The 14,904-nt window shown below is 34.4% G+C and overlaps 1 protein-coding gene across 1 annotated transcript in view; it reads right to left on the bottom strand.

Moving 5' to 3' along the window:
- The window catches only part of LOC107870810 (NADH-cytochrome b5 reductase-like protein), a 37,788-nt gene extending 33,112 nt beyond the window's left edge, over positions 1 to 4,676 (bottom strand). Inside the window, exons 1-2 of the mRNA XM_016717463.2 lie at positions 4,569 to 4,676; positions 4,339 to 4,500 (exon numbers count right to left, since the gene is read on the bottom strand). Of these exons, the coding sequence (XP_016572949.1) occupies positions 4,339 to 4,494 (156 nt within the window). The 5' untranslated portion in view covers positions 4,495 to 4,500; positions 4,569 to 4,676. The remainder of the gene's footprint in view (positions 1 to 4,338; positions 4,501 to 4,568) is intronic.
- Between the last annotated feature and the right edge of the window lie 10,228 nt (positions 4,677 to 14,904).

The following is a 14,904-nucleotide window of genomic DNA, read 5'->3' as shown; positions in this document are numbered from 1 at the left end:
GCACTCTAAGTATTCAATCTTGGTCCTGCTCAATCTAATCCCTTTAGACTCCAAAGTTTGTCTCCATACCACCAGCCTGGCATCTATTATGCTAGTGATGAAAATGAGAAAATGTCTACTTGTAAAACTAATAACGAAATATAGGGCAGATTGGAAGTTATCCATGAGGGCGCCATCAAAACCAAGGAAGATCACGAAAATTGGTTAAGATATCCAGAAACATCAAAAGGAAAATAATAAAGAAGTGGAAAGAAAGCTCAATCCATCCAATAAATTCAAGAGACCAAAAGAATGAGGTCCCACAAGAGGGAGCATACAATGTTATGAATGTGTAAGCTTCGACATTAAATTAGTGTCCTAATCTCAAGAAGAAAAATTACAAAATCTCAACTGGGAATTCTCAACTGGGAGCAATGAGAATGAATGTGATAAAGAGAAAGATCAAGAAGAAATGGTGATCATATGCCTCATGGAAGGAAAAGAAACCAACATGAACTGTAGGACATCAACTTGGAGCGATAAGGATGAATCTGATAAAGAGAAGGATCAAGAAATAATGGTGAGCATATGCCTCATGAAAGGAGAAGAGACCAACGAGAATTGTAGGACTTCAACTTGGAGAGACGGAAAAAAAATGGTGAGGTAAGCTTATTTCTATTACGACTTGTAACAAATGACATGCACTATAGAAATTAAGACAAGAAAAGAAAGACTTAGATTTTCGGCTTAAAGAACGTCAAACTAAACATGACTTACTTCAAGAAGAAAATACAGAGTTGCCCAAGCAAATGAAGAAAATACTGAGTTGCGCCAGCAAATGAACACTTTGCAGAAATTTTTCTACACCACTATGATCCATCAAAATTGACTCATCTCCTTAAACTACCTGTTGACTAAAAAGGCCTGTACTAGTAGATGCTCTACTTCAACCAAGTCAACTGAGATAAGTATCAAGTCGACTAATAAGGCAGTTGCAGGTAAACAATCCCCTCCTCGTGCTACATGCCATTACTATGGTAATTCTAGATGTAAAACATTAGGCTGTAATTATGCGAGAAGTCATTTAAGATCTAGAAACCCAAACATTTACATGCATCACCAACTACACAAGCTATGAACCATGAAGAACCCAAGAAGACTTGGTACCAAAAGCAAACTAATTTGTTTTGCAATAACTCCTTGAGCCATAAAGAATCATTGATATTTGCATAGCAACTGATCAAGGAACAAGGCTAAAGATATGTTCATATGTTTCTACAAAAATGAACTCACTCTAACATATGGTAAAGTTGAAATGACTGGTATTAAATAAAGTTTATTCAAGTTTCTCTCACTACATTAGGTGATGTATGTCTAGTTGTTATTTTAAGCCTAGTCTGGTATTAGTCAACTATATATGGTTTGAGTCAACTTACTATATCATGCTACTATTTGTTGATACTGGTTATAACCTTAACCTAGAGACCTTGAATAACTTGAATACATGTCTTGCACTTTTTAATAAAAATAAATAATGTCATAAGTTATTAGGATAGGCAAGATGGGATGGCAACATGGAGGAGTGGGGCAGTTGCAGAGTAGATTCAGTTTAAAACCCGCCCCACGGCCTACCCTGCCCCCGCAAAAACCCGCGTCAAAATCTCTACACTTATATTTTCATCTTGCTTTGCTTTTTGTGGTGTATCAAATTTTAGAGAGAAGTATATTTTGAAGGAAGGTAAAATTGAGCTTGGTAAACATCCCATAAAATAATAATTCCCCATTAAACTACCTTCATTTTCTTGCAAGACCACTATTAAACTTTTAAAACATTGTGGTGATGTTCTAAAATATAAGAACAAACACACCTCAAATGATATTAAGAAAGACGTCATGAAAATAGGAAGAATCATAAACTCATTAATGACGTTAGAAATTTGCTTAGTGACACCAACTAATAGAGCACTTTATGAGTAGGAATAACCATAGAATTATTGATTTTATCAAGAAAAGACAATCTACTCTGAACAATCACAAATTTCTCTCCATGATAAATCATGCATTTACCTAGTAAAAATACTTTGAAAAGTTTCTTATAAATATATTTAGACAAGATGTAATTTTTAATGTCTTTGCAAGAAGTTTAGTATCAGTAAACTTCAATTTTTAGTTTTTTATTTAAAACCACAAATCACCCCGCTCCGCATCATTTTAAAAATGATTGCTTCAACCCGTCCCGCACCCGCCCAACATATCCTTAAACTTGAACTATCCCGCACAACCTAAAACCCACACCACCCCGCACGCGCACCCCTCGTTAACATACCTACAAGAAAGCATGCAATCTTTATTAATATCATGCAAATTTGATTCATATATGTGCGTCTAAGATTATTCTTGAACGAATCAACATGTGTGACATTTGCTCTCCTGGTAAGAATAGTAATGCTTCATTCAAGCCAAAAATATTGTACAACTCGAGGCCTCATAACCTCTTCATATGAAGATATTGTAGAAGTTCATTACTCCTATAGGTTTTTGATGTAAAGAACAGGATATAGATGAGGAAATTCGATTAGTGGATTTTATAGGCCCTTTGTAAGTATTTTCTGTTTACAAATGTAATTTCTTTGGAGGTGGCCAACATAACCTTAAAGCTGAGGAATACAAAATTACCATTTTCTAAAAAAAATAATGCTTCTGTAAATGATGTAATTTCTTTTGTAGATTTCATTGGCTCCCTTAGCCTGGCTTAGTAGCCCTATTTGCTTTTGGTTAGCTCCCTATGCTTTAAGGCCTATTGTTGTTGGAGCTAACATATCTTTTATAACTTTGAATCTTCTTGATGCCAGTTACACAAAATCTTACTTCATCAAAAAAAAAAAAAAAAAAGGAAACACAAGCAAGATGTTCCCAGGAGTTCTATTGCACTGAGACATCTATTTATTTCGAGGCACTCAATTGAACAATCCAGTAATTAGTAAACACAACTTCGCCCCTATTTTATGAAGAGGAATTGCAATTACATTATTTTAAATGGAAATTCATCGATATAAGATCATTTTTCCACTATGGTACTTAGTTAAAATATAGCAAGCGAAGGACAGGCTATTGTGTTGTTCAAGGACGACAAATATTGATGTATGCTAAAGAAAATGAAAGCAATATGTTGGCATTTGCCAACACTATAAATTATAGCACATGTGTATACATTTAACATTCTAAGCCATTAGCCTAGTAATGGTCAAATCCTAAAAAGGAGATCTCCTATCTAATTTTTTTTTTTTGAAACCGAGATCTCCTATCAAATTATTCCTTTAGATTCAGGGTAACGTCGACTTTGTGGCGTTTGAGCAACTTCACATCACTTACTCCCTCCATTTTAATTTGTTTCGCCTACTTTCCTTTTTAGTCCGTTTCAAAAGAATGACTCTTTCCTTTTTTTGCAGCCCTTTAATTTCAATTTTCCACATGACATGTTTAAGACCACAAGATTAAAGGGTATTTTGGTACATTTGACATATCTTGAATTTAAGACTACAAGATTCAAAATTCTTTTTTACTTTCTTAAACTTCGTGCCAAGTCAAAATAGGCCAAGAAAATTAAAACGGCGGGAGTATTTTCTTTCATTTGATCACGAGTAGCAATTATATCAAGATGGAAGGATATCCAAGCAAAGGAGAAGAGACAAACCAGTATAGTAGTTTCAGAATCCTTCCTGTTACCTCCTACATTCTAAACATGACAAATCCTAACAGATTCTGATTAGTACTGAGCACTGAGAATTGGCTTACCAATAGAAAGACTACATGTCTTATTACATAGATATATCCATACGAGTCACATCTTTCAACTATGAAAAGTGAAACTTATTATCTTCTCAATGTACTTAATCATGTTGATATATTTATAACCAAGAAATCCTGAGGGCAGTTTGTAACTCGATGTATAATGAGCCTGTCCTTCTATCCTTCTCCACTTAAATACTCACCTTTTATGAGTTGCAGGGTTTGAACACGTGTTACGCACATCTAATCCACACACATGACACATCATACACTGACCACTGTGATCTTACCCCTCACTAGGACAATTATTGTGTTAATAGTGACGAGAAAAGATAGTAAGTTCGCCAATCACGTCAATAGAAGTATCAAATATACATGAAGATGTTTTAAATTCTTTTTGTGGAGAAAAAAAATCATCATGAAGATAAAAGTCAGCCAAAATAGGACAAGATCTGTCGCAAGAACCCATTTCAACATACATAAAATCAAATTTGAAAACACCATTGGAAAATGACGGTCAGATTCATTCAAGTCAAGACATTGTAAAATGAAATGAAATGTGAAGAATACCAAATTAGGAGAAGAATAGCAGTAATAATAAGAGACGCAGCCAGCAACGGCTGCAATAGCTCCAAATGGAAAGCGAGGATCAGCAAAATTTGATTTGGAAGCGCCACTGAACGCCACGGGTGCAGCCTTCGCTAGCTTACCCAACAACGCTCTCATTTTCACCTGTGGAGAAGAAGCTTTAGGATTTGATGTAGCCGCTTCAGTTCTGATGAATTGTGAATGAGTGTTACCTTCTTTAATTTTATACACTTTGATTTTTGCAAACGAGTAATTTCAACACCTTCATCTTATGGAATGTTACGCCGAAATGGATTAATATAGTTAAAATAAAAATAAAATATAAGATATAAAATTAATGAATAGTTTTAAGATTTTTTTAATCCTTTTAAAGACCCTTGAAGCAACATAAAAATATGTTGTGGTTATTTAAATCGACTATTTATTATTATAAATTAAAATGGTGGAAAAAAAAATTATAAAATGTTTTGAGAAAATTTAGTGTTGAAAATTAAAATGACAGAAAAAGAAATTGTAAAATATTTTGAGAGGGAAATTAAGGGATATTAAGGTCATTTAATAAGTTAATATATGTGTTAAAAGTTTTTGTACTACTAATACACACTTTAATACATAATAGAGTGTATAACCAACGCTTGCATTAGTTATACATAGACAAAAAGACGTACCAAACAAGGTACTACTAATACATATTAACTAATGCATTCATTATATTTTTCAATACACTCCACCAAACGACCCCTTACAATATATTAAATACAATATATTAAGGAGCCGTTTGATAGAACATGATATTTTAATAATGTATATATATTAAAAGTATGGTATTATTTAATACATTATTTGATAGTAAATTTAAAGCAATATATAACTAATATACACCTCACATGATAGTACAGGGTGTATAAACTAATACACCTAATTTGATGAAATTAGTAATTCATAGATAAATATGTGTAAAAATAAAAATGCCCTCAAATTTTTTAAAATCTTTTCTAAATCTATTTCAATTTATTCAATATGAGTTATTTCTTTTCAATTTACCAAGATGATAATATCCTTCCAAATAATTTTAGTCATAAAAAAACTACTTCAATAACTTAAAAAATGCTTATTAGTCAAAACTTGAAAACAAATTGCATGATTGCATACAGGCTTTAATTTTGTAAAGAGCACATATCACAAATAAAAATATTTTTTTGCTTAGCTTTAACACTCTATGGAACACAATTTTAAATTAACAACGATTTTACTGTATCATTCAAAAGTTATACGTACCTCTCTCCAACTTAAGAATACCACAAAGTGGGAACAACAAACAAATGATGAACAAATAAAGAAAAAATAACAAAAAAAAAATAATTTCTGCAAGTGAATGATTAAATCTTAAAATTTCAAAGTAAGTTATTAGTTATATTGTTGATTTTTTTATTTTTAAAAAGGAATAATAAAGCTTTGCAAAGAAAATACACAAAGTTTAGTATGTTGGGGGTATTTTTGGAAACAAACAATATTATTTTTAAAAAATAACAATACATATTGTTTTCAATACATTAAACCAAACACTACATAAAAATAATCCTGATATTATCAATTCCAATATTACTAATCTCAGCACTATTAATCCCAGCATTACTAATACATCCTATTCAGTATTATCTTATACATTTTATCAAAAGACCCTTAAATGTATGAAAATCCTTAGAAAAGTAATTTGAACTTTTTAGCGTTCACTAAAAGACGCTTCTTAAGACAAAATTGTCATTTACTATTTTTCTTATTATATTTTTTTTAAAAATTCTTATGTTTTGTAAACTAGACATATAATACGAGTCATTACAAATATTGTCTTATTTTTGGCAAAATAAAAATATACAAGTATAAGCTTTCATTATTTTTGACAATGTAAGAGTTATACATATAGTAGGAATTCAAAGATATTGTCTTTTTGGCAAAACAAACACGTAGTTTTGGCAAAACTAGAAAGCTACCTTTTTTGTGGAAAATAAAAAAACTTTTATTAATATTTTTGGCAAAATATTTTTAATTTGCAAAATTAAATTAAGGTAGGAGTCCTTTTTTCTCTTTCACAATCGATAGTATCCTAATACAAATTATATAGGAATCTAAAATCATTTTTTTTTTGGTTTATGGATACTTTTCTATAAAAGGAGTTGCTTTGTGTAGTGATAAATTACGTGAATAAAAGGTACGTAGGAATAGTTTTCCTCTTAATGTTTTCATTTCGTTGGTTCAATTTTTGTGCAATTCACATTATTGTTATGTTGTCAGTTGTGTATTTGGATTGATAATAAATCATTACCAATTTCTCACAAACTCAACTCCAAATTGATGATTAGCTTAGGTTATTTAACACTGAAAAGTGGTGGGCTCTGCTTGAATGGTTGTTATCTATTATATTGTATTATGTTCTTAGTTAAAATACAATGTTTGATTGTTACTTAACTTTTATTTTTATCGTATCTATCATAGATCTGAATCATTCGACTCTTTTAAACTCATTGTGATATTTTTTAGTAGAAAATAGATGAGTGTAATGAATTAGTGTCCAAATCATTCATATTAAAAGCATACAAATGAAGCCAAAATTATTATTTAAATTTATTTAAACCTCAATTTATCTTCTAACTTGACTTGTAGAAAAAATAATATCAGTAGTTCTTTTCGTCAAAATAAATTGATAAGTTTATAATATTTTTGAAACACCTCGGATTTTTGACCCTTGAAAATTTCTTGACCTCTGAGCTCACTGCCCAAACTACGACTCATCATACGAGTCATAGGGTGTCACTACGAGTCGTAGGACTCTAATTGTTGTCTGACTAGTGTGTTTAGCTAAGTCTCTGCACTGGCCACGATTGGCACCTAACGAGTCGTATAGTGGTTCTCGTAGCCTAACCAGTAAGGATGCCCAAATGTTTCTGCCTTGACCTAGACCATGTAAATCGTAAGGTCTGAGTACGAGTTGTAGGGTATAACTCGTAGTTAGATCAGTATGCATACCCCATGATACCGTCCAGATTACAAGTCTAAGGGAAGACTCGTAGCAATCGTTACGAGTCGTCATGTGACTCGTAGCGACTGGGCAATCAATTTTTAGTCTATTTATTAAGGGAATTTTGGTTATATTCTTTTTTCCCTACTTAGACCCCATAACCATAAGACACCTTTGGGGAATTATTTTCAACATTTATTATTCATAAACGCTCTCTCAAACTCTCTCAAATCCCTAAGGTAAGAACAAGCTAGGGTTTCAAGAAATTAGCATCTAGAACTTCCAAGGGTTGATTTCTTTCCGTAAATCTTGATATCTTAATGTTACTCTTCTCCAAATCTTATTTTGTGAAACACATGTGTTTTAAATGGTTTAATTATATGAATTTGAATGTGGGTTTTGACATGGGTTGAGGGTTTTGAAATGGTTGATACTTGAATGGCTTTCCTATCGTTTTCACGAGTTATTCATGCTTTGAATTGAATGTTTTTAAACTAATAGGGTGCATGGCTGTGCGAATTAAAGTAGGGGTCGAGGTATCCCCCAAATTGATGTTTCAAACTTGGAAATTAGTTTGAATAATTGTGTTTCCTCAACCCACTTGTGGAAATGGCTCTGAATTATGAAATTGTCTCTTGGTTAGTTTACTTACCTATTGCATTGCATAAATGGTTAAATAATGAATATGGATTTGAAGGCCTTGTTGGTTATGTTTTAATTTAATGAACAAAGGGTATCGAGGCATTTTCCCTATTTGATTTGATAAACTAAGGGAGGTCGAGGCACCAACATTGATTTAACGAACAAAGGGAGTCGAGGCATCCCCTAAGTTAATAAAATTGTGATGGCGTATTTATAAGCTTACAATCTAAATGGTATAACGATACTTGTGTGTGCCTTAATATATAATTCCTTAGTTAATGAATGAGTTATATGAAACTTGTTTTAATTAGGCTTAATGGGGGTATGTAGTTAAGGTGTGAAGGTGTGAGTCTTGAATAACTGATAGTGAAAACTCATATTTGCCGATGTGAGGGTTGGTCTTAGTGACCGTGTGCATGGTTCATAGTCACGACTCAAACCAAGGCCTGACCGTGATGGGCATCTCAAGTCTCACATGAACCGGAGACCACCCCTTGCACCTAACCAAGTAAACACAACATCCCCAAGGTTGGATGAATTCTAAATATATAACAAGATAGCATAAGAATAATCTTAATGATATTTAAATCATGTCCACAACCGACAATCGATAACTGACCAAATAACCTACCAACATCACCTAAGTTCATAATATCCAATAAAGCCTTTTAACAAAAGAATAAAAAACCAGTCTTGATTGAGATATGCCCCCGATTATGACAGATGACAGTGAAAATGATAATGTTAATAATAACAAAAACTATCAACTCAAATCTAAGAATGGAAACTGATGAAATGTCTAAGCCTTTTGAAGAATGAAGGCTTACCACTTTACCACAACAAACTAACGAACCGAGCTGATCCACCTAACTCTGCGCAAGAAAAGTAGAGGTATCTCTATTGCCTGCATCGCATGGAGATACAGCGTCAGGAGGCTATTAGTGGGATGATCACTAGCATGTAACTTAGGTATAAAGATAACATAATGTCGTGATCAACAGTTCAAAATCATTCAAAACCAAGGCACATAATCAAATGTATATACATACATACATACATACACATATATATCACATACTGGGATAGGGAACAAAGCTTAACATGCACTTTAAAATTTTAGCATGGATTGTATAGCTCAACCTTCGTCATATAAGAAGGCACCCACGGGCTATATAGGCTCAACTTACCCCTAGCTGGTAGGGCCCAGTGCGTGGGCCACATAAAGTAAAGGGTATATATATGCACTATAGGGGACTCGAACCTCCCAGCATATCAAGGACACAAGCACCAAATCATGTGGTATATTATGGGGGACTTAAACCTCCCAATCATTTGATAATAATAAAGAGGACTCGAACTACCTGTTCATATAGTCCCCCGCATCGGCAATCACAATTTTCAGTATTAGTCCCCTGAGACCTCAACTTTCATGACTCAGCTGCACAACCCTCATTAAAGCCTAATTAAATCATTTATCACATATTCTCATTCATTGAACCATATTACACATTAAGACATACATTGTTGGTATCGTCATATCAACTACACTTGTGAGGTAACATCAATATTCCAAACCAATTACATCACTCGGGGGAATTCATAAACACCCTCCCCCCTTTTTGGTTTAATTTAAAATCATTATGCTTCATTAGTTTTCACCTTTGGCAATAGATTAAGAGTAGTTCAATATGCATACTTTTCATATTCAAAAACCAATTTTACAATATGAGACTGAGGTCATAACCACTTCAAAAGTCACAAGTTTGGGGAAATCACAATCCTCACTTTATTCACCATACCCATGAATCAAATTGATTTTAAAACCACCGTTTAAACGTAGCCCACGTAGGGACAAACATGAAATAACATATAAATAATAATTATTCAAGACCCCCAACCCATGTTTCAAAACCAACATCAATACCATCTGAACACTTTAAAACATATGTTTTAACAAATCAGTAATTAGGGAAGAGAAATATGCTTGAAATATCTAAGTTTATGGAGATAATTCCACTCTTGAGCCCTTGGGAGACCTACTTCTTGGAAACCCTATGTATGGCTGCTTGAGAGACTTGAGAGTGTTTTTGTCATAATCTGAGATGAGGCCCTGGGTCGTGACGGGCATCCCATACCACGAAGGTCCGAGAGACCCTTTAACCCTGTCCACTAGTGGTATTATCCGCTCTGGTTCCAGGCCAGCACGGCTTTAAAATGCGTCACTAGGGAGTAAGGCTTGCTTACTTATATACCCAGCATCCCCCCTGTGTTTTGCCGATATGGGACTTCTTATCCTAAATTAGGGTGTTACATACACCCCCTCTTATGGACTCTGCGTCCTCACTGAGGTTTCCCCTATCGAATGGGATTTGCCTAGACTTAGGACTAAGGTTTGCCTCGCCTTACCGAAATTTTCCTAAACTCAGTTTGAACTCTAGCCCACATCGACAGGATTGACATAGGAGCGGCTCTGATACCATTCATCGGTTCTGATGCCATTATTGTCACGACCCGAGTCGAGGCCCCAGGCTGTGATGGGCATCCCCAACCACAAAGGCTCGAGAGATCCCTTAGCCCTGCCCACTAGTGATATTGTTCGCTCTAGGCCCAGACCCGTATGACTTTAAAATGCGTCACTAGGAAGTAAGTCTTGCTTACTTATATACCAGCACCCCTCATGTGTTTTGCCGATGTGGGACTCCTTAAGTTAGGGTGTTACAGTTTTAGAAGTGTTTGATTATGTTATAAATGAGAAATAACCCCCTTAAGTGCTTTATGAACGCGGGGTTTTAATTGGGTAAGAAGGGAATTGTCCAAAGTGCCCTCAATTTAAAAACTAAAATTTAGTTGTTAGTAACTATTGGTCACTATATGACTCGTAGAGACTCATTACGATTCGACACCACGAGTCATAGACAAGACAGTTTCCAGGGCACCCATACACTGTTGACCCTATGACTTAACTGATATAACTCGTTATGGGACCCTACGACTTATAGGGTCCAGTCGTAGTCAACACAGAACCCATTTGTGGTAAATACTAGACATCCTACAATTTGCACCCAACAACTCGTAACAAGTTCTTACGACTCTTAGTGAGCCACTCATACTCGGAGTAGAACTTAGTCACACAGTTACTGTTTAGGTTATGATTTGAGTTCAACAACTTACTCATACACTTACTGTTTAGGTTACAATTTGAGTCCAATAACTCGTCAAAACGACCTACGACTCTAGGGTAAGTCGTAGTCAAGGCAGTGAGGATAAAATTTTAGAAAAAAATTTCAAGGACCAAAAACCCGTGGAGTTACACACTCTCCCCCCCAGATCATTCATCCTCAAATAATAGGACAAGGCATTTATTAGCATGATTTGATTCCAATATACCCACACTTACCTTTAACAAAGACAGAAAACAAAGAGACAAGAAATTTATAATTCCCTTTAACAAAGTCAGAAAACAAAATGTTAAGGAATACTCATACCTCAAGCACGATTATCCGGAATGGGGAACAAGAATGGATACTTGGACTTCATGTCCTCCTCAGTTTCCCAAGTAGCTTCCTCAACCTTTTGGTTCCCCCAAAGAACCATTACCGAAGCCACATCCTTAGTTCGCAACCGATAGACTTGCCGATCTAAAATCTCGAGTGATACTTCCTCTTAGGACAAGGAATCCAAAATGCTCACTTTTTCTAAAGGAACAACTATTGAAGGATCATCCTCGCACTTTCTCAACATCGAAATGTGAAACACCAAATGAATGAAGCACAAATTAGAAGACAACTCCAATTTGTATGGAACATTAGCAACCCTCTTCAAAACTAAGTACGGACCAATATAACGGGGACTGAGCTTTCCCTTCTTACCAAACCACATCACTCCCTTCATCGAAGACACCTTCAAAAATACCCAATCACTAATAATGAACTCTAACTTCCTTCACCTTATATCCGCATAAGACTTTTGGCAACTTTGGGCGGCTTTAAGTTTATCCCAAATCACCTTCACCTTTTCCATGGCTTGGTGAACTAAATCAGGGCCAAATAACTTATTTTTACCAACCTCAAACCACCCAATAAGATACCTATACCTCTTACTATATAAGGTCTCAAACGGATCCATACCAATAATAGAGTGATAACTGTTGTTGTAGGTAAATTCTATGAGAGGCAAATGGTTAACCCAACTACCACTAATATCAAATACATAAGCCTGAAACTTATCTTCTAAGGATTGAATTATCTTTTTTGCTTGCCCATCCGCCTGCCCATCTATCTACAGGTGAATAACGATACTAAGGGTTACCTTAGTCCCCAAACCTCGCTAAAACGACCTCTAAAAATGAGATGATTATTAGGTGCCTCAATCAAATATGATAGAAACTAGAGCACTATACAACTTCACGATCTCCACAATGAATAACTTGGCATAATCATTAAAAGAGAAATTAGTCCTCACTGGCAAAAACTGAGTAGACTTAGTCATCCTATTGATAACACTTAACTTACACATTAATTTAAGTGCAAGAAAATCATCGTCCATATATTTACCCAATTTTGGAGTTAGGGTCGAATCCATGGGGAACAATGTGAGTAGCGATCAAATTAATTTGGAATGATAGTTACAAGTTAAATTCAAACAAATAGTATAAAAAGATAAAATGAGGGAGGTGAGATCCTACACTAATGTTTCTTTTTTGGGATTTTATAGTATAAATTTGGAGATATGAATAATTAGAGTTCTAGTAGTTATATATGGATCTTGGGATTATGTATTTCTAAGGGAGTGATATATGGGACTTAGTTATCAACATCAATTTAGAAAGTCAAATATGGGTAGGCTTGGCTATGGATTTTGATATTAGTCTTTCAAAAAATACCAAACTTTCACCCATTATGATACAAACATGAAGAGCATAAAAGAATACAAGGCATGGTCAAAGGCTCAAGATTGGGAATTGGCAAGTGTTTGGAGCCTTTTAAAGTCTTGTCAAGTTGAAGGAGGAGAAGGGAATCAATACACTCAAGAGGTGCGTCACTTGAAGGGAAAGAAGGACTTTTTACCTTATATTTCAATACCCAAGAGGCGCCCTAAGTTAGGGCTATTATGGTCCTTTAATACTTTTTTTACACTACAAAGGAGCACCCTTCATTAAGGGTATTTTAGTGTCTGTTTGTAATAAGTATAAATAGACAAGTAGCCTTCTATTTTTATTAGTTTTTGACATAATGGATCGAATGACTTTTAGATTGTAATTGTAATCTTCTTAGCTTGTAGTCTTCTCCTTCTCCTTAAGAGAGAGAAACCAAAACTTGAAGGTTCTATGCAAGTGGGGTAGATTCACTTATGTTGACTATTTGGCAAGAAAGGTGGGTTTTGAGGAGTGTGAATTTCCTTGGTCCACCTAAGAATGAAGTGTTATCCATCCATGGTGAAGTGTGTCTAGTTGTTTGATACACAATTAGGTGCAAATCATTAAAGGTGTCGTATGTTTCATTATCTATCTTTACATTTATGCAATCTTTTTCTTCATCTCCTTTTTATGTGTTGTTTTCCTTTTTGTGTGGTTGCTGATTTTTGTTCATGAAGTACTTAATTTTGGTTTTAGGTTTAATTTTGTATCATTTGGTATCAAAGCCTTGGTTAGGGTTGTTCCTGCATCCCTAAATCTGGGTTTTAGTGTCCTTATTAAGAATATCTCAACAAAAAAGAGTCAAAAAATCTGAAAATCTCAAAAAAATTGGTGTTGTCTTATGTTGTTTGTGTAGATCCAAAAGTTGTTGGTTAGATCTACTAAATTTTACTGTGTTTTTTCGGTTTCAAGTGCTAGATCGTTGTTCTCTAGCACCTAGGGAGTCTAGATCTACACTTGGAACAAGATTTGGTTGATTTTGAGCTAGATCCACCATGGCTATGGCGGTTTGAAGCTTTGAGAAGCTAGATCCATTTTAGGTTTGAGTGGGAGACGTTTTTTGTGACTTGTTTGTTGATATTTGAGCTTACCTTGGCCTAAGGAACCTAGATCTAAAAGAAAATTAGAGATTAGGGTTCATTTGGTTAGGAATCAAACTTTGGTCAACTCTTAAATATTCATCTTGTTCTTCCATATTCACCAAGTCTTGCTATGGAAGAATATTCAAAGAGTGTGTTTAATATAAAAAGGGAGAAGAAAGAGAGTGTACTTGGTGTTTGTGAAAGAATATTCCTTGGTATATTCATATTCATCCAAAAGAAAGAAGAGACAAAGGAATAACCAAAGTACAATTCCAAGTATAATCCAAGTACAAAGGGGGGACCATTATTTTTAAATTCATTTTAAAGCTCCAAAAAGGCTTTCAAATCTTTATTTTTCCCTCCCAAACAAAAATTCTTCTTCACCAAAGGGGTTCTAGGTTGAGACTTGAGAATTTGGCTAGAAAAATTGAAAACTCAACATCCAATCAATGAATGCCACATCATCATCAACCAAACGGCCAAATTGATTTCCTAGTTAGATATTCTAGTTTCTTATAAGTTAATTCTTTCCCTAATTAGTAATCTAGTAAGTACCTACTAGTTTGGTAATTAGATTAGAGTCTATTTGTTTCGTGTCTTTGATTTTTGTGTGTTTTTCTTATTTTTAATTTATAGTAATTTTATTGGTTCAAGTTCGTGCATCCTTTTATTTGAGTCTTATCAGACAAAAATTGATTTCGGACCAAGGATTATTCACCACTCACTTTTCGAGTATTTCCAAGTTTTCAACACTTGTGAGACCAAGTGTGAGGTAAGATACGAGTGTGAGTGTGGTAAGGCCTTTGAACTAATGTGTTTGTTTGTTTTGTAGGTTTTCCTTTTGCTATTTTTTTGGCTTTTGTTAGGTACATTTGAGATTGAATCCGAGGGTA

Source organism: Capsicum annuum, chromosome 5 (assembly GCF_002878395.1).
Source record: "Capsicum annuum cultivar UCD-10X-F1 chromosome 5, UCD10Xv1.1, whole genome shotgun sequence".
Classification (NCBI taxonomy): Eukaryota; Viridiplantae; Streptophyta; class Magnoliopsida; order Solanales; family Solanaceae; genus Capsicum; species Capsicum annuum.
Note: the sequence above shows the minus strand (reverse complement) of the source record. Positions and strands in the feature narration are given on the sequence as shown.